Source organism: Rhagoletis pomonella, unplaced genomic scaffold, assembly GCF_013731165.1.
Source record: "Rhagoletis pomonella isolate Grant_MI unplaced genomic scaffold, Rhpom_1.0 Rhpom_scaffold_00007, whole genome shotgun sequence".
Classification (NCBI taxonomy): domain Eukaryota; kingdom Metazoa; phylum Arthropoda; class Insecta; order Diptera; family Tephritidae; genus Rhagoletis; species Rhagoletis pomonella.
The window spans coordinates 61,811,380-61,832,815 of NW_023458561.1; the positions used below are offsets into that span (position 1 = coordinate 61,811,380).

The window sequence follows — 21,436 nt, forward strand, 5'->3', positions numbered from 1 at the left end:
TTCAATTCAACAAAAGCAAAACGAATACTTCATGTATGTATGTATATACATTTACTCCATTATGTATAGTATATGCACTTAGAAAAAATAAATCATATCGTCCTTGTTTCAATTTAAAACACATACATATGATATGTCGCCAAACGACCTGTTGTTTAGTTCAAAGAGTTTTTTGAGATTTTTTCGTCTGAATATGATTTCGTTCTGTACTTTATTGATACTTTTTCGTAATTAAGAAAAATCAAAATTTATATTTTGCGTTTAACAGCATTCGAACCTGAGTCTTCCCGAAAGTTAACAAATAGTAACAAGTATCTCTGCGCCCTTAGCTACAACCACAACATGTAAATGTGTTTTCAAATGTTCAGTTTGAATTAAATTTCTTTCAAGCGCTCAAACAATTTTATATTAAGTTTTTTCAATAAATATCTTTTCTGTTCAAAATTTCAAATCTTTAAATCTCAGTAAGCTGTAGAAAAAAACAATGGTATAAAATAAAAATAAAAATAGGGCTTTCGCTTATATTCTCATTGAGTTCTTTTCACTTAGAAGTATGTAAATTTGTAAAATTTTGGAAAAACCCTTTTTTTCTTAGTGTGTGATTTCGTTTTTGACTTGGATATGCTCTTAACCATACCACGTATTCTACGTTTAAATATAGCGGCTGTATCTCCGATACAGCCTGCAGACCAAGACGAAGGCGCTGGACTGTTCCTTTTTTTTTTTTTTATTGAAAACAAACCTCTGCAAGTTTGCTCTTCATCGACGGTAAGTTATTCAAATTATTGCCTTTTTTTCGAAAGCATTTAAATAGGCAAGTTTCCGGACTGAGGGCCAAACTCACGAGAGAAATCCGCTGACTGGAAAATTTCCCTTACGTGGTGGCGGCACGCAATCTAAACATGACCTAATTCCATTTATTTTCTATTAAAGAACATGCGCCTTTAAAACAGCTGGTTGTCGGTTCGAAAATTAGTCCCTTCATTAAACAAATTAGGTCCCACTATTTGAATATTTCAACATAGGTTTGAACTTTATTTTCTCCAGTTACTTTATATATGTATTTTCGAGCATCTGCTCTAGATCTTTGTGAAATGCTTCACGAATAGCTTGGCGGCTAGGATTTTTTTAGAATTCTAAAGTTTTTTTTACCTTTCAAATGCAATTATTTCGGCCTTGAAATGGAATTCTAGCTCTGACAAGGACTTACGCTGCACGAGCCATTCGTAACACATCAATGCCTTGAAGGAGACAAGCAGCAGAAAAATTCACTCCCAATTAAGGCATTTTATTTACCGGTAAAACCTCATACGTAACCCAAACAGTCAATATATATTTATATGTTAAAGTCGCACGAAATGTGGGCTGTTCCCAGAATTTTGGAAAAACTGTTTTTTTTCTATGCAAGTTTGGTTCACGTTAATGCTGTATACGTACTTACGCTATAACTTCCCATTTTATGCCATAATCGCTCCGAAAATTCTTATTACAAATTAATTAATTTACTTCCCTGCATGCGTTTTACGCAAAACCGCTGTTGCCATAACATCGACGAGGACTATTAATTTTTTTCTAGGTTGACATGCGGCCCTGAGACTACTATACGCTTTGGCGTCACTTTTAATGCTACTGTTATTGTTATTATTATTGCATTTGCGCTCATTAGGCCATGTCGTACAACTTTTCTTATTACACAACTTACCTAGCATTGCTTAAGTAGTAGACGTCATAAACTTGCGGAATTATGATTATTATTAATAAATACATGGAAACACTGTAATACCATAACAAGGCTACGGCCGCATCGTCGCAACCGCAAACATGTTAATATATATATGTCAAGTATTTACACAGAAATGTATGTAGGTAAACAATTTTAACGAGATGGCATCATTAAATGCTTTCATAATTTCATGGTTTTGTGGCATTTCTATCTGCCTACAGGTAGGCAGGCAATAAATTTGCATACATTTATGTATGTAAAGGCACAATTGCCTACTTTCGTGCGACACTTCAATGAGACAGCCTACGCTTTTTGTGCTTTGAGCTTTTGTTTAAGTGCCTAAATTGCGGCAACGTATTTCAGAGTTACACGTGTACTTTACCCGAGGCATTAGATTGCCGTAACACAATTACAAGTGAAAATTTTCAGGAATATTTTAAGGAAAATTAAGGCACAAATTGAATTTTCAAATTTTAAGTTATTTAAGGTAAATTAAGGTTTTTAAGAAATGAATCATATTCAATTCATTGGTCGCCAGCAGAACTTTCGCATTGACAGGAGCATCCGAACGATCCAAAATACATCCACCGATGCCCACTAGTACGTAGCTTCACCATTGCCAAGAGCTTCCCGGGCGATCAGCCTATGCCTTAACGGCGTCACCAGTATAAAAAAAAAATCTTTTCGGATTTTGCTCTGGCCAGCGATCGAACCTTGGTCCAACCAGATGGAATTTCGCTTCACTAACCACTCGGCTATGGCGGACGGCGCTTTTAGGCGTGTTTAATATTCCTGTTCACCATTTTTCCTTGCAGCTCGTACTTTTTGACATTTTGACGAATATTGGTTTAAAGATTCATGCGTACACTACCCACCCCACCTTTCATAGTCATTGTAACTATTGCTACTATTTTGATACTTCTTTTGAGCGCATAAATCATTTGGTTGGACAGGATGCTTTAACATGCCAGGAAATCAGGTTAAGCGGCAGCAACAAAAGGTAATATGCAAATTGTGATGGCTAGTGTCGAGCTAACTATGTTGCTATTTTAAATAGTTGGTCAATTGTTTTCAACAAAAAGTAACAAAACCCAAACAAATTTTCAATGTCGGTTTTATTTACATTTTGTGACACACACAGAACAACTTTTGTTTTAACGCTTTTTGCAAAATTGAAAAAGTTTCAACTTCTGCTATGCATTTTATTGAAACAGCGCATGCGTTTACCAAATATTAGCTAACTTGACTGCGCACACACACATAAATAGAGGCTTAGTGGCGACTGTCACTAATAAAATGTGTTGTCAGACAAGCAAATGCTTTTGGGCGAAATTGTGATACAAGCGTCCTTACATAAACGCATATTTTATAAGTAAAAATGCATATGCATACATATTAGGGTGGTTAATAAAAATAATATCAATTTTACTTGGGGCACCTCCTTGTTTTGTTTTACGCTCTAAATAAAAACATCCGCGAAAATATCAAAGTTTTAAACAAGCTTCAAAAAATGTAGTTTTTAAATCTGATAAATTTTCATATATTATTGAATAAGATTCAGCAATATCTTAGGGACCCCCCCTAATAGACATTTGTGCTTCAGTTGGTGCATATAAATTTCAAACAAACAAGTTTTTCATAACAACGCTATTCCATAAAAAGAGAAATCTCACCCAAGTCGATATTAAATTCCATTTAGTCACAGAGTGGATTTTGACAGCAAGAAATGACAGGAAATGTGCACGCACACACACCTACATACATACATTGACAAATACATATGTACATGTTATTATAACTTCGCTATGCTTTCTTAATCCATTTTCCGTTGACAGCTTCGGTTGACATTCCAGCACTAAGTTTAATTTTAATTCCGCAATAATCCTAAAACTGCACACAAACAGACATATGTAAGAGTACATATTTAGGCGAGTACTTAAGCTGCTTACCACCCATGGCCGACACACATAAACTCATATAAAATAGCTATTAAAGTTGAGCGCTACAAAAACGAAAACGAGAGCAATGCTTCAATGAGCGCGCGTATTTTCTGCATAAATTCACATATTCCTAGGAGGTACACACACAAACACACATACGCATACTTCCCCAACCAAACAAACATTCACGCGTTAGACAAAGCAGCAGCAGCAGCAGCTTTTTTTTCTCATTCACATAAAACAGTAAAAGAAAAACACGCACACCACTCCCAAAGCGATGTAGCATAGTTTTAGGCGCTTACGCATGTATGTATGTATGTATGTGTGCATGTGCACCAATCGTGATGTGATGGCATCGTTGCCATCCTCCATTAAGTACCGTACCCGAGATTACAATCAACACATTTCGCGGCAAATAGGAATTTATGTGACCAAATGTGCGCGGCAGTAAATGGCCAGCGAAATCACTGATTCACATACACCAAAGAGGTAATGCGTTCGTGCATATCTTTATATGTATTTATGTATGTATGTGTTTGTGTGTGAACGTCGTCAAAAAGACAGCTACTACAAAATGAGCAATCTCATTTGCGCTGGTGTGTGCATACAAATGCGTCTAAATGCTTTTCTGCTTGTTTGGGGAGTGTTTGTATGTACGTAGATGTGAATGAATGTTGTCTATTTATTCGCTACCAGCACCTAAAGATTGAAGTTTGTCCTAAATACATATGTACATACGTATATTCATAATAATGCATGATCTGACGTTGGCAAGCATCCCTTTCGCACTTTCGCCCTTTCGCCATTAAAGTCAAATAAAATAGGCAAAAGTGGAAAAGCGGATAAGCTAAAGTGCCATTTTTCGAATGGCGTTGAAGGCAAGAAAATTAGGTAACATAAATCTTTCTGTTTTTATTTGTACTAAGTATGTACAATCAATCATCTGTGAAAAAATATGAAGAAACTCATCTCGTCCAACGAATGGATCTAGACCAGCTTTTCAATTTTTTTCAGTATCCAAAAAGGTTATAATTGTAACTGGTTATTGTCTTCAAAATTTTTTTAAATCGCTGAATAAAGTTGTTGGTTAGTAAATATGGTTCCCAAACATAAAAAGGTTTTCAAAATAATAATTACTAGGTCAGGAAAATGAGCCGCGTGAAGAGACCTAACTACTCAAGCTCTAATACGATTCTACAACTGCCTCCGCTTGACGTATTGTCTAGAGAGCTGATCGTTAATGCTGCCTTAAGACTCATAGACACACGTTTCTGGACTGATGGTACATCCGGTAACTCGGGAATCTTAGGGACGATGGCACCCATACCGTTATCTACAAGTGTTGGCTGCTATAAAATTTTTCAGGGCTAGAACACCGACCACCTTTGGAAACATTTCTAAGAGAACAAAATGGGAACAAAAGTCTCCGGAACTTTTTTGAAATGAAATGGAACAAAAGTCTAAGGAACTTTCTCACGAAGAACAATTTGGGAACTACAGTCTCAGGAACTTTCTGACAGAGAACGAAATGGGAACAAATCTTCTCTGAACTATTCACAAAGAATTGAAGCGAGAACGGATTGTTTCAAATAGCGTTCAATAGTATCAAAAGAAACTAAATATAATTATGCAAATTAAATCAACGAAAGACTTAGGACACGAACTTTTCTTGCACAGAAAGTGAAAAATGAACATTCCATCCAAACGATAAAAGATCAGGAAGCTGAAATGCTCCAGACTTCCTCCGGCTGAGAATTAACAAACGTGGTTCTCACTGAAACGATTTTTCATCCCAAAATGCAGAATATTTTTAGCACCAATTTTGGTTTGCTGCTAGTATCGCATACAATCTTTCCCTTACTTTCTACACGTCTTAAATTTGATTACCCAAATGTATTAAAAAGTTACTGAAAATTTGTTTCGAATGCTCATTTAATTCGAGCATTCACACAGCATTTGGATAAAAGCAATCTTTTGCTATAAATGGCTATTTGCTTTATAACATTTTTTTTTATTTCCAATACGCAATCTGGGCCATCTGCACTATATCCGAGCATATGGTGACAAGAAATCAAACGGACACGCATACATGCATACAAGTACACACGACATATATTGGGTCAGCATCCGCTTTGCGTCAAAAAGTCCTATTACCGCATCCCATTCAGCAAGGATGTGTTGTCAACCTTTTAGGCATTAATGTTGAGACACAAACATTTTATTATGGTCGGATTTCTCTGTCACATTGTTACGCAGTAACGCAATAAATGCAACCACAGCTCAATAAATACTTCATATAAATATATACATAGATGGACACTTATGTACATAAGTACATATGTATATATGTACTAGGTTGTTCGATTATTCGCCTTTTTTTCGAAAACTCGAATAACACGAAAAATTAAAAAACTGTTCCCCATTTTCTAAAAAAAAGAAAAAAAAGGGTAAACTGGTTTTATATACATACATATCTACAGTAACATTTACTCTAAAGCAGAAATCATGACCAAAATTACAACATGACCGCTAAAAATAGTCATAACTTTAATTTAGAAATTAATAAGACAAAATATGTTCCACGCATTTTGGATTAAAAGTAAAACAGAAGAAAAAATTTAAAAAAAATTCTACTCGCATCAGCTCATCTGACATCCCTCACCTTACGGCGAAAACCCGTCGGGCGTGGCCTTTCCTTGAGCCTGCCATATGATGAGAATGAATATTAAACAGGGACCGTAACAGTTACAACTTTTATTAAATAAGTCACTCTTTAACAATTATTTTTTGACTTTTATTTAATTAGTCTTTAAATAACCGTTATTTCTGACCTTTATTTTATTAATCAAAAATAACAATTATTTTGTATTTTTATTTAAATAATCTGCAAATAAAAGTTATTTTTGATTTTTAAATTATATGTCTTAAATAACAGTTATCGAAGACTTTTATTTATAAAAGTCATAAATAAAAATCAGTCACTGATCTTTATATTCTCAATCATACTTATAAAAGTCATTTGAATAAGTCATAGTAAACTTTTGTTTGCCAACCCCTTCTTAACTGCGAAAAATGTTAATGACTTATATAAGATTGATTTAAAAAATAAAATTTCGCATAAAAATTGCAAATAAAAATTTATTTTCGAATTTGAGTCTCTGTGCAAAACGAAATCGATTGGTATGTTTCACTTAGTTGTAGAACATTTCCCTCATAGTGAATTTTTCCATGACAGTTTTCATCAATAACTCTTATGTTCGGTCCCTGATATTAAATGTAGGTGATTTTACTGATTTAGACCGAGTTTAGTATGCTACTACAACAAAACAAACGTAAAAGATTCTCGTTTTATTTTTTAAGGAATTTTTCGATGACAAAATATTTTACCTGCATTTTCAACAAAAAAAAAATATTTAGATTCTGATATATAAACAACTTAGGCGAAAACACGGTTTTTTCAATTATAAAAATCCGGTTTACTGGGTGTAGGAAATATCAAAATTTCAAAAAAAAAAACAGCCTAAGAATATTCAAAAAGACGGTTTGGAAAAACTGAGTCAACCACCCTAGTGCCTACATATTTAGAAATGTCCAATATTTTTGCTTGTATTTATATGGCCGATTGATTGTCGGCAGAAAATTTACCGCATTTGTTAAAGTCAAACCGCCAATCGACCACGTCAAGCCGCAAAATCGATGGCTCCATTAGTACTTTATGAAAGCTTAACGTGATTTTTTTACGCACACTACGCACTATGTACGTATGTATGTATATACTTTTATAAACGCACATTTATATCATTTTGTGTGTGTGTGGGCTGCACGTGTAGGCTTTTTGTTTGTTTTCCATTTGGCCGACTTACTGATGTACTGATGCTGATGTGCTGAACCATTTTTCTGTGATTTCTTCATTCAACCACATGCATGATAAAAATGTATTCGCATACACACATACACATCCACATATATATATTTGCATACGTACAGTCTCCTACGCAACATACTATACAAGTTGCAATACAAATTCTCGCGCCAAACAAAAAAAAATATACTTTTGGTTGACAAATACATACATATACATATGTATATTTTTTGTGTTACCGCTCCTTTATTGCAGATTATTCAACCAACTGAGAGTTGGTGAAATTTTCGTTTCTTTTATATTGTACCACTATCCATCCCTACTCTATGTGGCATCTCTTTAATTCTTTGTGTATCTCATAAATCTTTGCCTCTTTGTATGCACATTCAAGCAGATAAGCATTTCTTATAAATGCGCTTTTATTTATACGACTTACATATATGTCGTTCTTCTCTGCTTTGTCTGCTACAGACGCCCATTCGTTAAAAGCCAACTTTAGTCCTGACTGCTATCTGTCATATGGTAGTACTTATTCGCATTCAGTAAGTGTGTATACTTACCTTCTTTTAGCTACGAGGGGCAAACATACATACACATGTGTAGGTAATTTGCATATATCAATGTAAGTATGTATGTAGGTATGACTTATTAGCAAATTGTAACACACCCAGTTGGAAGTTTTAAGTAAGAAAGCGGCGTACTGAGTTATGGTCTGACTAAAGACATAGTCGATGTCATTATATTTTATGGCAACAAAAACAACTGGTTTATCTCCAACCATGAGTTTCTTCCGTCATCTCCTCGATAGCGCATCGCATAAAAAAAAAACAAATATTTAATGGCCTCCGCGTCAAGGTCAAGGTTTTCAAACAATTCTTGGAAAAGCTTTCTTAATTCTTAGTTACTCTTGGAAAACATAAGTCAAGTTTTCGAATTCTTTATTATTATATCTCTTAGTACCACCTTACAGTTGTTAACCTTATGTTATCAACATTATTGGTCACCCACGTGCAAATTAAAAACGTCCACGATTATTTCAAAATTAAAAAAAAGCTTAGAGGCCGCTACCAGAGTTTGAAAAAATTTAATTTTTTTTAATTGTAAAATTTCTACAAATTTTTTACTTTGACCACCTACAACCCGGCGAGTTAATGAATTTACATGATTAAGTTTCAATAGTATGTGAAGTTCCTCTGGTTCAAGTAAACATTTTACCAAATTTTTGAGTTTTTTTTAATTAAAATTGTTTCAAATTTGTTTATAGTTTTGAAATTTTCCTGGATGTCTTTATTTCGTACGTAGAAACAAGTAAAGGGGTGCCCCTTATAACACTTGGATGTTGATATTTTAAAGACCACCCTAATCCTAAAAAAAATAGTTGTGGTGACTTTGAGTTAGAATTACACCCCCTTCACCCCATACTTGCATTAAACTCATACCTAGTGCTTCACCTAAAGCAAACTAGATTTCACCCTCTTTAAAACGAGCTATTCCAGACCTTAATTGCACAAAACATCTCTAAGCTAAAGAGATGGTAAGGCGATAGTAATAAATGTACTTAGGTGACTGCCGATGATTGAACTAAGTCGGTAAGTGCTTTCTCACTACGACACGGCTTTAAGAATGAGTGACTTACCAAAGCTGTCTTACCCGTGGCAACTAGCGTGGAGAAAGATAACAAGAAGACGCATAAACAACAGCCAGAGATTTACGCAATCATCGAAACCGGTAGCGAATGCTACTGGCGGTGCTAATCCTAAAACTCTAAAGCAATAGACCTAAACACACCGCAAACATGGCAGCGGAAAAGTCACTCCGAAATGACTAATGATTTGCATTTAAAATAAATCCTAGTAAATGCGGTAGCTGAACCAAATTTTTCGGAACTGTAGGAAATGAGATCTTTCGGAAAAATATATGTATGTACTTAGTTGGTTCCAAAAAATACGCATGAATACTATCATGTGGATCTCAAATTAAACCATAGACTTCATGACAGCATATTGGAACAGAAGGGAGAAGAAAAGGCACGAAGTTACTGATAAGTAAGCCACCTTGGAGTACAGGCTCGAATCTTGGGTCTATTCCGGGGAGCTTGATGTCGTCCAGTCACTAACGCCAAGATCCCATGGCTGCGTCTTCCAAGCCGGAGTTTTAATATATGGCATCTGCTGAAATAATTCAATATTGGACTCTTATCGGTAACTCAGTTAATATGCACCTCTCTTGTCAGGATTCCGGTCTAAGTCAGCATTAAAGGAAACGAAAGAGTGAATGAGTCTGTTAAGAAAGGTACCTATTTAGTCAAGTCTGCAGAAATGACACTGAGATTCCCAATTAGGTATATGTAAAGAGATGATTCCTGTAACAGTTGAGGAAGAGATGGTTTGAGATCCACGCCTCAGCTTTAACCGAACTGCAGCAGGTCAATAACTGTGCATCTGTTGAAAAGGAAAGTTTGCTCGCTTCCAAAATAGGTCTTATCCCCAACAAAACTTACCAGAGTTATTGCTTGACATATGTATAACATAACAGTACTGAGATAGCTAACCGGTATTTTTACTACCTAAAAAGAAGATATACGTTACACACTAATGCGAGAATACGAATCCAAGAACGTTACATATTTTTGAATCAAATGAAACAAGCTTTCATAGCGAAGGCAGCGACCAAGTCTGATCTGAACCAACAGTAGCGGAGACAAGGGGACTGATCTCGCCCCCTTCCCATCACAGTGAATAAGAAACTCGCTTGAACCTCCCCAGTGGAATGAACTTATGTATTTGGAAAAATCATAGAGAAATTTGATATTATGTACATACATACATACATTTGTTAAAACTTGGCTCAAAGAGTATGAACGGATTTGAACCAAATTTTGGGAATATATTCCTCAGGACCATGGTACGAAAAATTTTAAATGTATACTGAATTTATGATGAGAAATACCTACATATACGAAAAATAAATCCACTAGATGGCTCTGTAGTCGAGATTTCTAATAAATAAATATTTATGGTTAGATTACAGCTACTTTTGATAGATATTCCATTAAAAATTATGTCAAAAATCTGCTGATAACTTTAGAGTCGACTTCATCTTTAATATGACTAATAAAAATAAAAATCATGTTACAAAACTCCAAAAACACTGCTAAAATAAATTTTAATAGACCACAATAACAATGAAAAATGGACTACCGGATATTGTTTGTAAATTGATCAAATGTGCTTTTTAGCTTTAAAAATCTGCTACAAGTATATAGAAAAGTATTAAGCTATGCAGACGGAGTCGTGGGAATCAGTTAGTAATTTTATAAATTTAGTCTGATGATGTGAGAACACAGTGAATAATTTTAATTCAAAATTTATTGAAAAAATATAAAAATACATATGCCTAAATATGCGAAAGATTTCCCACTGGGTAACAAACAACGAACTACCGAAAACTATTCCATACATTTTAATCGTTAAAAGTTGGAAAGTTACCATTTCTCATTGCACTTTGCGTAAATTTACTCGAGGGCACAATGCATTCATTTTATCATTTAGTTAGCTTATTCTTCTTCTGGTGTGACTTTTGTTTCGGTCTACTCCTTTTCAGCAATTGTTCTACGGCGGTCGGGCAACTTTTGAGCGTTTCCATGCAGGCATTTATATTTAGTACAACTTTGTGGGCACTGCTATTTATTTATGTTGGTATACGTGTCTTATGATTTTGAAATTGTGATTACAAAAAAAGTTGAAGATATGCACATTTAATTTATTCTGCATTTGGGTTTGTACAACATAAACGGCAGTGATGTAATTTCTAAAATATTTATGCAAATTTTTGCGCTCATTGTCAGTTGAAACCCACAAAATGGCATTTTTGCATGTGGTGAACTTTAATCGGAAGCTCTCTTATCTCTGTTTACAATGGGTCCAGCATTAGTTTTGAACGTCGGAAAAAGACGAAATATAAACTTATTTTAAAAACAAGAAACAAGCTATTATTTCTCGGATAAATTAGCTTCAGGAAGACTAGTGTCAGTAGCTCACGAAGATAAGCATCACCACAATACTTAGGCATATTACTTTGATAATAAAATCACTCAAAAGTACAATTCAGAGATACCAGTTGGTACTTTGAAGCCTCCGAATTGGTAAATACAACTTGTCGTCCTTCAAAGGTTTTTTCATTAAGTCCTCAAAAATAATATCAACCTCAAATCTTTAGTATTCCTTAGACTTCTTGTACCCTCCCAGGAGAGTTCTAGATGTCGTTTAAAGTTTTTATGGTCTTTCAATTATTTCTAATAGACCAGCAGATTAACCAAAGGTATTCCGATCTATCTGTAAAAACCCCCTTTCTTCTAACAAAGACGAAAAGGATTGTAGACATGTCAGAGATAGTTTTTTAAGCTAATCCCTATCAACCTCTTAAATCAAGTTGATTTAGTCAGCTTATCCTGCTACTCAGAGTCTCACAGGAAATATCGAGAAATCCCGAACAAAGAGTTTCCTATACATATGTGGCTTCCTTGATTGTCAGGGACCCTTTGGCAGCACAGAGCACGAGCTGTCTCCCAAAACCAGAGTAATAGTGTCTTCGCTAAGGCAGGAAAATATATACGTTCCTAGCACTGAAATTATGTCCACTGGACAGAAGTGCAATACAAATTACTTTGTGCAATTAGAAACATAAGTTTCGATGTTCAAAACGATGTGAATGTCATTTTCACGTTCATCAGGAAATATTTCAGGTCTCTATGTATGTATATACATATGTATGAGTATGAGGAATGATGAGTATGAGGAATAACATCACTAGATGAACCCAGAAGGCGGTAGATTGGCCAAAAACCCACTGCTAGGAGCTGGCCAAAAATTTGCTTCTAGGGAATGGCAGAGAACATACTGTGCCCCAGTAAAACTCATCATAGGATCACTTAATCTGATTGCCTTTGATGTCAATCTTACATCGCCAAGGAATTTGCAGAGGTTCGTAACACTAAAATAAGTTTCATTGCAGTGACGAAATGGCTTGGTTCCTGCTCCTAAAAACCAATTTAATGTAATCCTCTTTACAGTCCAATATAAAATTTGCTCGCTTAGTAACCCTTCCATTGGTATCGAACCCCTTGTACCCTTTTACGGTTTTTTGGTTGCTTTTCAGTTTAAAAAAGTTTACCAATTGCCTTAACTACTGGATTGCTCCTGGTGTCACTGTAGCTTTACGCAATATTTATTCTAGGTACATTTTCATTACCAGAGAATCAGAACACATTTTGGTAGTTAGTGAAATCTTTCTGAAACTTTATTCCAAAAATGTTCGTATCAATATTCAGATACTCACAATTACTCTTATCGGTGTACTACATATTCTTCGGATTCTTCTGAGGTCGTAAGGTCTGTCACTATCCAATAATCCTGTTTGCGTAGTTAGAAAAGCTCACTACTACTCGGCAGCACTCAAGTTTGATATCTGGTCCCGACAACAACCAAAACAGGTTTCGTTTAATAGCCTCGAAAAAAATAATCGGTTTTTAAGAGATTGGCATAATAATGAAATGCTTCGTGGTTGTCGGGATTTTTCGACACTTCAAGATTTTCTCCCGATTTTTTGGGGTTCATCATGTCGAAATTTTTAAAGAACTTTGGTGAATTTTTTCGACTTTTTCCTTATTTTCTCAGGACTTTTCGTGATTCTTCATGTTACATTTTTCGAGATCTAACGGGATATTTCAGAGCCTCAGGAGTTTCGGTACTTCTCGAGATTATTTTTCGGTAACCTAATTTCACACGAATGTTGCAAGAAGCCACAGTAGACTGCTTTCATATGATCGATAAGGTGGAAAGATTTCGGAAAATGCCTTCTAAAATAAAAACAATTCCAACAAGCTCTGGATGAATATTAAAAGCAAAATTTCGTGTTCCATTCATGAATAGTTAAAGAACTGAGAAAAACTCTTCGAAAACGCTCTATCTCAGAAAACTTTTCAAGAACGCCCTACTTCAGAATTTTATTGAAACACGCTCTATTTCAGAATTTTATTGAAAAATACCCAATCTCATAATTCGGTTCAAAAACGCATTATCTCAGCTGGCTGCCAAGATAGGTCGATCTTCCAGCTGTTTTTCTAGAGTTTTTGATTATTTGGATTATCATATCTCGCAGCCAATGTATCTCTAAAATATTATGTCCCAAATATTTCATATATAAAATGAAAGCATTTATTCATTTTCCATGTCAATGAACACCATACGCTCCCAGTCAAGCAAATTAAATTAAATCTTATCCCATTTAATTAACTCATGCATACATATGTATTTTAATTAATTTCATTTCAGGATGCAGCAATTTGTGTCAAGTTTCACTTGGAGCGCGAGAAGAATCCACACAAATTCAACAGTCGCATGAAAAATAAGCTGTGGTATTTTGAATATGCCACTTCGGAAACATTTGCTGCATCATGCAAGAATCTTCATGAGAACATAGAAATTGTGGTAAGTGTACATATGTATATGTATATGTATGAGCAACGAGGGTAAAATAAGCAATAAAAAATATGAAATAAATTATGAGAAAACTAACTGCAAAAGACACATGAAAAAGTAAATTGTCGCCGTAGTTATGAGTGCTTGCAAAAATATATGTTTGTAAGCCTAGGTAAACATGCGGGTGCATGCTGGCAAAGTAAGTGTTAAGCATGTGCCAAGTGGGTGTGAAGTGTTTTAAGCTTTGGGATGAAACTTTTGCAGTATCACCTTGAAAATCACGAAAATGGTAGAAAAATATCAAAAAAGATGGCACAATCAACGCGAAAATGGGGAAAACCATAAAGCCTTGTCTTACCGCGTGTTACTTTAGTGGCATCCAAGTGAATGCACACGTTTGTACATGCATGTACATATGTACATATGTATTATTTTCGGTGTATGCGTGTACGTAGTACCCCTGCAAAAAATTGTGCGACCTTATCTCTAAAGAGAGTATTCCGAGATTACTCTCAACCGGGTACAATTGGGCATTAATTAGTCGCAACTAGTCTCATACGGGTACTATTGAAGATCAGTTGGTCTCGACTCATTCCTTACGGGTATAATTGGAGATCAATTAGTCCCCGACTCATTTCTAACGGGTACTGGTACTACATTTGTGCTGTGGTATTACATTCTGTTTAGCCAGTAAAAGTGACTAGTCGCTTTTTTATAGCCGTTCGGGTATAGAGGGAAACAATTAGTCTCTTCATAGGACAAGCTCGAACAAAAGCGATTAGTTCATTCCATATAAAGAGATGAAAAGTGCTATTAGTCCCATGTTCCTTTGCGATTTCTCCCGGAGTCATCCCGGATTAGTCGCATTTTTTGCAGGGACCTCACTTGGCGTAACTGCTGCTCTTCACTTTTTTCTTTTCTTTTTTTCCCCTTGTTTTTAGTATTCCGTCATCAAGTCATCAATCCCGCCGCAGTGGCATTTCATGCTGTTGCATATTTTACCTGATGAGTGAATTCGCTGTGCAAGCGTCTGTAAAGCACACAAGAGAAATTCATCATTACTGCTCACTCACTTTAATAGCAGCCATTGCTGCTGCTTCTTCTACTGCTATTGCTGCTACTTTAGTGGCAAAACCAATCTTAACCCAGAAAATCATCAACTTTTAGTAGCAATCTCTGTTCGGCACTCGCTTTAAGTTTTGTCATGAAATTCAGCCCAAGAAAGCGATAATATTTCCGATTTTTTCTTTGCTCGTTTTATTCTTACTCACATCCATATTGAGATTTTTGATTGAGCACACTGGAAATTTGTTCGACCGTAAATTATGCCTTTTCTCTCTCAACGGTAATTTGGTGCGCAGCTGCGTTTCACATCAGCTTATCTACGAAAAACATTGCTCACAGCTCATTAGCGTCGACGTGCTTCGGTAAAATCGGTTGGCATTTCGGGAGAATATGAAAATATTGAGAGATAGAATATGCAGGAACAAAATGAGGAAAACTCAGAAAAATTCAAAGTCTTTCAAATATTCTGCAATTAGCTTAAGAAGCCATCTGTTGAAAATTAAGGGCTTGCGATCAAAACCTCTGATACACAAGCTTTCGTAATTTGAGTGCTTTCGAGCATTTTATACACATCAGTCATGGACAGAGAGAGCTTTTTACTTAAAACTTTAAACGGTGATGGGCACCGTCTTGGCCGCGGGCAAATCGCCTTTAAGCTTTATGTACATTTTGTAAAGGCACGTGCGGAGTAAATGCTCTCTCTGCCAATCACAACTTTAAAAGAGACGATGCTGTCAAAGTACTGAACTATTTACTTATATAAAAGCTCCAACATAAACAGCACATAAAAGTGAGCAGCTATTGCACCCTCAAGGATCAGACATAGGTCCTGCGAAATCAATTTGAAACAATAAAATCTTTCTGCTTTGAAAGATAAATCTGGAGTACTAAGATGGCAAGACTGTGAAGAAACTTAGAAATAAAAAAGTTGAAGAATTCATTAAAAGAGATCCTTTGGCTTTGGTCCTCACAGATTGCACGGTAAAAACCGGCTTTCCTATGGGAGAACTTTACAAACCGTGCAAGGGCTTTGCAAGACCGCGAGAATACCCCTATTATAATTTTAGCTCTGGGCTGGGATCCAGATAATTACTCTTCTCTTCGCACACCTTGTGGCACAAATTTCATTTAATCCTTTTCCGACTTACTACTCCTTACCATCAAGTTGTCTAATAACTAAGCATAACGAGCTTGCGTGGATGAGCGTGGATTCTTCCTCTGGTTTGAGATTTTTATTTTCCTACTCCATTATTTTATGATTCAAAAGATCAAATTTTATGAAAAAGATTTTCAAAAGTAGTTTGCGACCAAAGGTTCTCTAGGCCATGACCATGAGCTAAGTTCAAACCGAACAAAGAATGCATTTTAGGAAGTGAATAATCAGCTGATCTGAGCATAAGTGTCAAACACTTTAATTCAGTTATTTTCATGAATTCTAATTAAATATGTTTACATAAGCTATGATCTTAAGTTTTTTTGGGCCAAAAAACATATATGTATATTAGGGCGGGTCAATTTTTTTCGACTATAGGCGTATAGCATAGGAGAATTCTAAGTATAATTCTAAGCAAATTTTTCGAAGTTGTTGGAGTTTTCCAAATTGCGAAAATAGATTTCTTCTACTTAGCATTTTGCTATAGTATCGTAAAGAAGTGCTTAAATTTTGTATAAAAGTTTTTGATATGAGGAATCTATTTTTAGACTTATCTTTTTCTGAAAACATCCGCCAGAGGGCGCAACGGTGAAAATTTTCACATTTTCTTGTTAATATAAAAAAAGTGTATTTTATTTATCCTTATTTTTATCATAAAACTGAAATTCAATACAAATACATACTGAAATTCATACATTAGACTGCATCACCAAAAAACAGTTGCAGTTTTTCCACCGGAATTACAATATTTATTTAATTTGAAGACGTACACCAAAGTATTTCAGAAAAATATTGAGATTTACGTGTGCTGAACCGATTTGAAAATACCTCCAAAAATGGAGTTTTTTGTGCATAAAATTAGTTTCTTAAAGAACATTTTGAAAAAAATCCCATCAGATGACAGTTTAAGCTTAAAAAATTTGCATAAAAATATTAAAAAATATATTGAACGGAATCGTAATAATGAGATTTTTGATGCTGTTTTTCAACTTTTTTTAGACTTTTGGGGTATCTGTGGAGAGGTATTTTCCCACTCTTTTTATTTCTGTGCAAAACAAATTCATTTAAGCACTTCTTTAAGACACTACAGCAAAATGCTAAGTAAAATAAATAAATTTTTGCAATTTTGCAAACTCCAAATTGATTTTAGACCCGTGGCTTCTTTGGCAAATTTGCTTAGAATTACACGAAGAATCCTCCTATGCTATACGCCTATAGCCGAAAATCAAATTGACCCGCCCTAATGTACAATCTTCCCTCCACATACATACATATTTACATACAGTTGAACGACCTATTCTATTCTAAGGAAAACTGCTTACAAGCAAACTTTTTAGTGGCAATTCATCTTTATGTTTCCACTTTGCGCATTTTGATTCAGCGGGCACAGCTGTTTCTGAGCATTTTACGAGCAATAAAATTAACAGCCAATGCATTAATCAAATAAAATAAGCATTTAAAAGTGCTTAACACGAGCAGCTTAGATGACTTCATGTGTGAGTATAAAGTATGAATGGGCTAATCCAGGCAGATGAATAGCTAAGCGAGTAACTACTTGACTAGATAGAGTCAGAGGATATCATCAATTGAAGTACACCTGCTAAACAAAGGATGGAGGAAGAATAATAAAAAAAAAAACCCAAGGAAGGAAGAATAAAAGAATTTGCATAAAAACTGTATGGGCCACAAAAATTGTATTTGAATACATTTAGGCGTAATATCTTGGTGGAGGAAAGTCATTCGCATACATTTGCACGTTAAATAACTGCCTTTAAAGCACATTTGTACCTTGTATACCGCAATCATTTAGCAGCTTGCGGCAATAAAAGATAATAGCTACTTATGCCAGATTTGCTTGTTCTCAGTTTGGGAAGCCCATGAAGAGCAAGATACTTGTGAAGATGTGAGAACGAGCATAATTTGCGTAAGTAATGATGTGTTGTATGGGATTTATTTTCGTACAAAATGTTGCTTGATATTTCGTGTCAACATTAATGTATGTGGAAATACCCAAAAACCAAGCAATTTTCGACAGGAAATTTCTTTGACCAGTGAGCCCTAAGTAAATATGTACCAGAAAATGGACGGAAGGAAGGAAGTCTTAACAAACGTAGTAGAAAGCAAACAGAAATGGTGAAAAACGTGCCAATTTTATGCAAAAAATTATGGCTCCATTACACGTGTTGCTTGTTGCCATTTGTGGTGCTTTTTGAAAGCGATGTTGGCACTACATACAAATAAAAACACCACAAATTGCGGTGCTCGCTTAAGAGCATCGTAGGCAACAAAAAAAAAAAAAAAAAGCTCAAAGCACAAAGCGCAAAGCGGAAAGCAAGCTAAATAGCGGAAGTTAATAATTGTAACCAGTCAAGTAAAAAGGACAAACCAGCAAAAGAATAATGTCAAAAAAAAAATAAACACTTGCCGCACATTACGAGCAGAAAATGTCCTTTTTCTTACCCAAAGCTAGACCACTAAGGCTATGTATAAAAATATGTAGCAGCTGACAGCTGTTAAGCGATTTGCAGCAAGCAGACGGAGCACTCACGCGTACTATTTATTGTTTTTGTTTTTTACTGCTTTTGATAAAGCACAATTTGCTCTTCGGCACCAGTAGCCAATTTGAGGTTGTTCTTATTGGCTTTATACTCATTCTTGTTTATTTTTTAAATTCCAACATTTTTATTGTTTTTTTTTTTTTTTTTGTATCTCCTTTGCAGTGCGATGGCGTTTCCTTAAATTTGGCAAATGGACCACATCTACAGGGTGTCGCTCTACTAAACATTCCTTACACTCATGGCGGCTCGAACTTGTGGGGTGAACATCTTTCGCAAAAGCGAATGCGCAAAAGTGCTGGTCCATTTCGAAAAGGCAAGAAACTGAAATCCTCGGATAAGGAACTTTCAGCGACAAGTTTCACATCTGTCGATTTGTCAGTTGCAACTCAAGGTGAGTAAATTTTCAATTGAATGAAGGCAAATTGTTGCAATTTTTTTTTTTTTTTTTTTGTTACTAGTTCAATCAAATTAGGCCTCACCCCTCAATAACCCTTTGACGAGATAAAAGTTACACCAAAGAAAAGCTCATCATTCCCTTGTAAGCTGAAGGGTGTTTTGTTTTTAGGGTGTAGAACTTTAAATTGAAATAATATTGAGAGATTACCTAACTTCAAAACGATTTTAGGTTTTGTTCGCATAAACCAACGACTTCACGAATGCTAAGAGAAAATAATCTAAATATGAAGAATCAAGGATTTTCCAACAATAATCACACTAAAACTTGAAATTGTGGTTGTTGTAATAAATTTGATCATCAATTATAATTCTTTTAAATTTTTAGGCAGGCTTTTAAGCTTTGAGTGAATTTTCAAAATTTCCAAAAAAAGTGCTTTCGCATTTTCAAATTTACGGGTCTAATGCAATCACTTGCTTGAAGTTCTGGGTTTTTTAAAAGATTTTACATATAAATCGTTTATCTGCTAGGGGGGTAGCTTATTATTTTGAGTTATATAAAAGTTGCGTTCCCTAACTCACAAGAAGTTGCAAGAATTTACCGGAAAAAACGCAAGCAAAGTGGTGAAAAAATTGCAGTGTAAAATCGGTACTCTCTTTGTCAAAAGTTGCAAGATTTTACCCGAAGAATTTTTACCTGTAAAATCTGGGTAAAGTGTGAAACCAACAGCTGTTCAATATTGTCAAAACGAACTGAAGTTGAATAAGCAAAAACAGAAGTACATCTGCATTTTTCAACTTATTATATATATCGTAGCGTATAAATAACTAGTTTTGCAAGTATTTTTATTAATTTGCCTGTGTATTTGCGTATAATTTATGAAATCGGCTAATGAAAAAAATGGCTATGTAAACAAAAAATTTCAACTTCGGTGTGTTTGACAATTTTTTACCTGTTTTTACCCGAAAATCGTACCTGTTTTTTCTCTCTCTCTCTGGCTGCTATTTCGATCTTAAACAGTTGTACCTACAGGTTTTTTCCAAGAAAGTTCAGGAACGAAACTAATATTAACTACGAGTACATATGTACATATGTATGTATGTATGTATGCTACAAGGCACAATATCTCAGGAAACCGGTGAGGGAATCATGTTAAAAGGCAGTAAGGAATGATATGTGTGGAATGTTCACACTGTGGGTGTTAGGTACCTGGTTATGAGGCATCTAATCATTTGACTGGGGATAACTCAGACCAGGCTTTTCTTGGAAAACTTATTGTGCCTCTGCCTCGCCTTTACAATAACTAGGCATGAGGCTTTTGTCAGCGATATGTTGGGAGACGAACTAACAGGAGACCCAGGAAATGTACCACTCCAACTAGTTTAGTCCATTGGGAGAGGGATATATACATTTTTACCACTGATTCGGATTCTGCATATAAAAATACGTAACTTTTGTTTCAAATTTTTTTTTCGAAAGTGCCTTTTTCAACCAATCCGGATTCCAACATTCGCTATCGCTACATCTAGCCCCTTATGCTACCAGCTATGGCTGATGACACATCACATATGTTGCTTTTCCATGTTTTTCATGGCAGAAGTACACTCGGAGGTTTGCCATTGCCTGCCAACGGACGACCGCTGTTAAGAAAAAACCTTTTTTCTATATTTTTGCGATGTTGCTTTGACCAGGGTTTGAACCCGGGTGCTGCGCAGTGGAAGCGGCCGAAAACCGTGTATATCTCCTTTAAAAAGATGAACTTCCGGTCAATTCGAAACTTGAAGTTGATAATACGACGAAAAGATAAAGCATCCCCGACATTGTAGTTCATATTTTTGCAATTTCCAATAATGGTCTAGGGCACCCTGTATAGTTTTAAACGCAACTTGGTTCGTAGCCAGACTGAAACATGATTTTTTTATTTTTTCTTACAGATTTCGGTGATCGCCTAATTGAGGTTATAGGTCTGGAAAATTGTCTGCACATGGGGCAAGTGCGTACCGGTCTTCGTGCCTCTGGTCGACGCTTGGCGCAATGTTGTGAAGTAATTATTAAGACGAAGAAAACATTTCCTATGCAAATTGATGGCGAACCATGGATGCAAGTACCTTGCACGGTACGTATGGTAAAAGGAATAGGAAGTAAAAAATAATAATTCTACAAAAAGTTAAAATAAAACAAAATTAAAATAAAACAATAAAATAAAGGAAAATAAAATAAAATAAAATAAAATAAAATAAAATAAAATAAAATAAAATAAAA

The 21,436-nt window shown here is 35.3% G+C and overlaps 1 protein-coding gene across 1 annotated transcript in view; it reads left to right on the forward strand.

Moving 5' to 3' along the window:
* The window catches only part of LOC118743264 (diacylglycerol kinase 1), a gene marked incomplete at its 5' end in the record, with an annotated part of 152,188 nt that overhangs the window by 129,568 nt on the left and 1,184 nt on the right, over window positions 1-21,436 (forward strand). Inside the window, 3 exon segments of the mRNA XM_036475837.1 lie at window positions 13,858-14,013; window positions 18,943-19,171; window positions 21,109-21,290. Coding sequence (XP_036331730.1) covers window positions 13,858-14,013; window positions 18,943-19,171; window positions 21,109-21,290 — 567 coding nt within the window.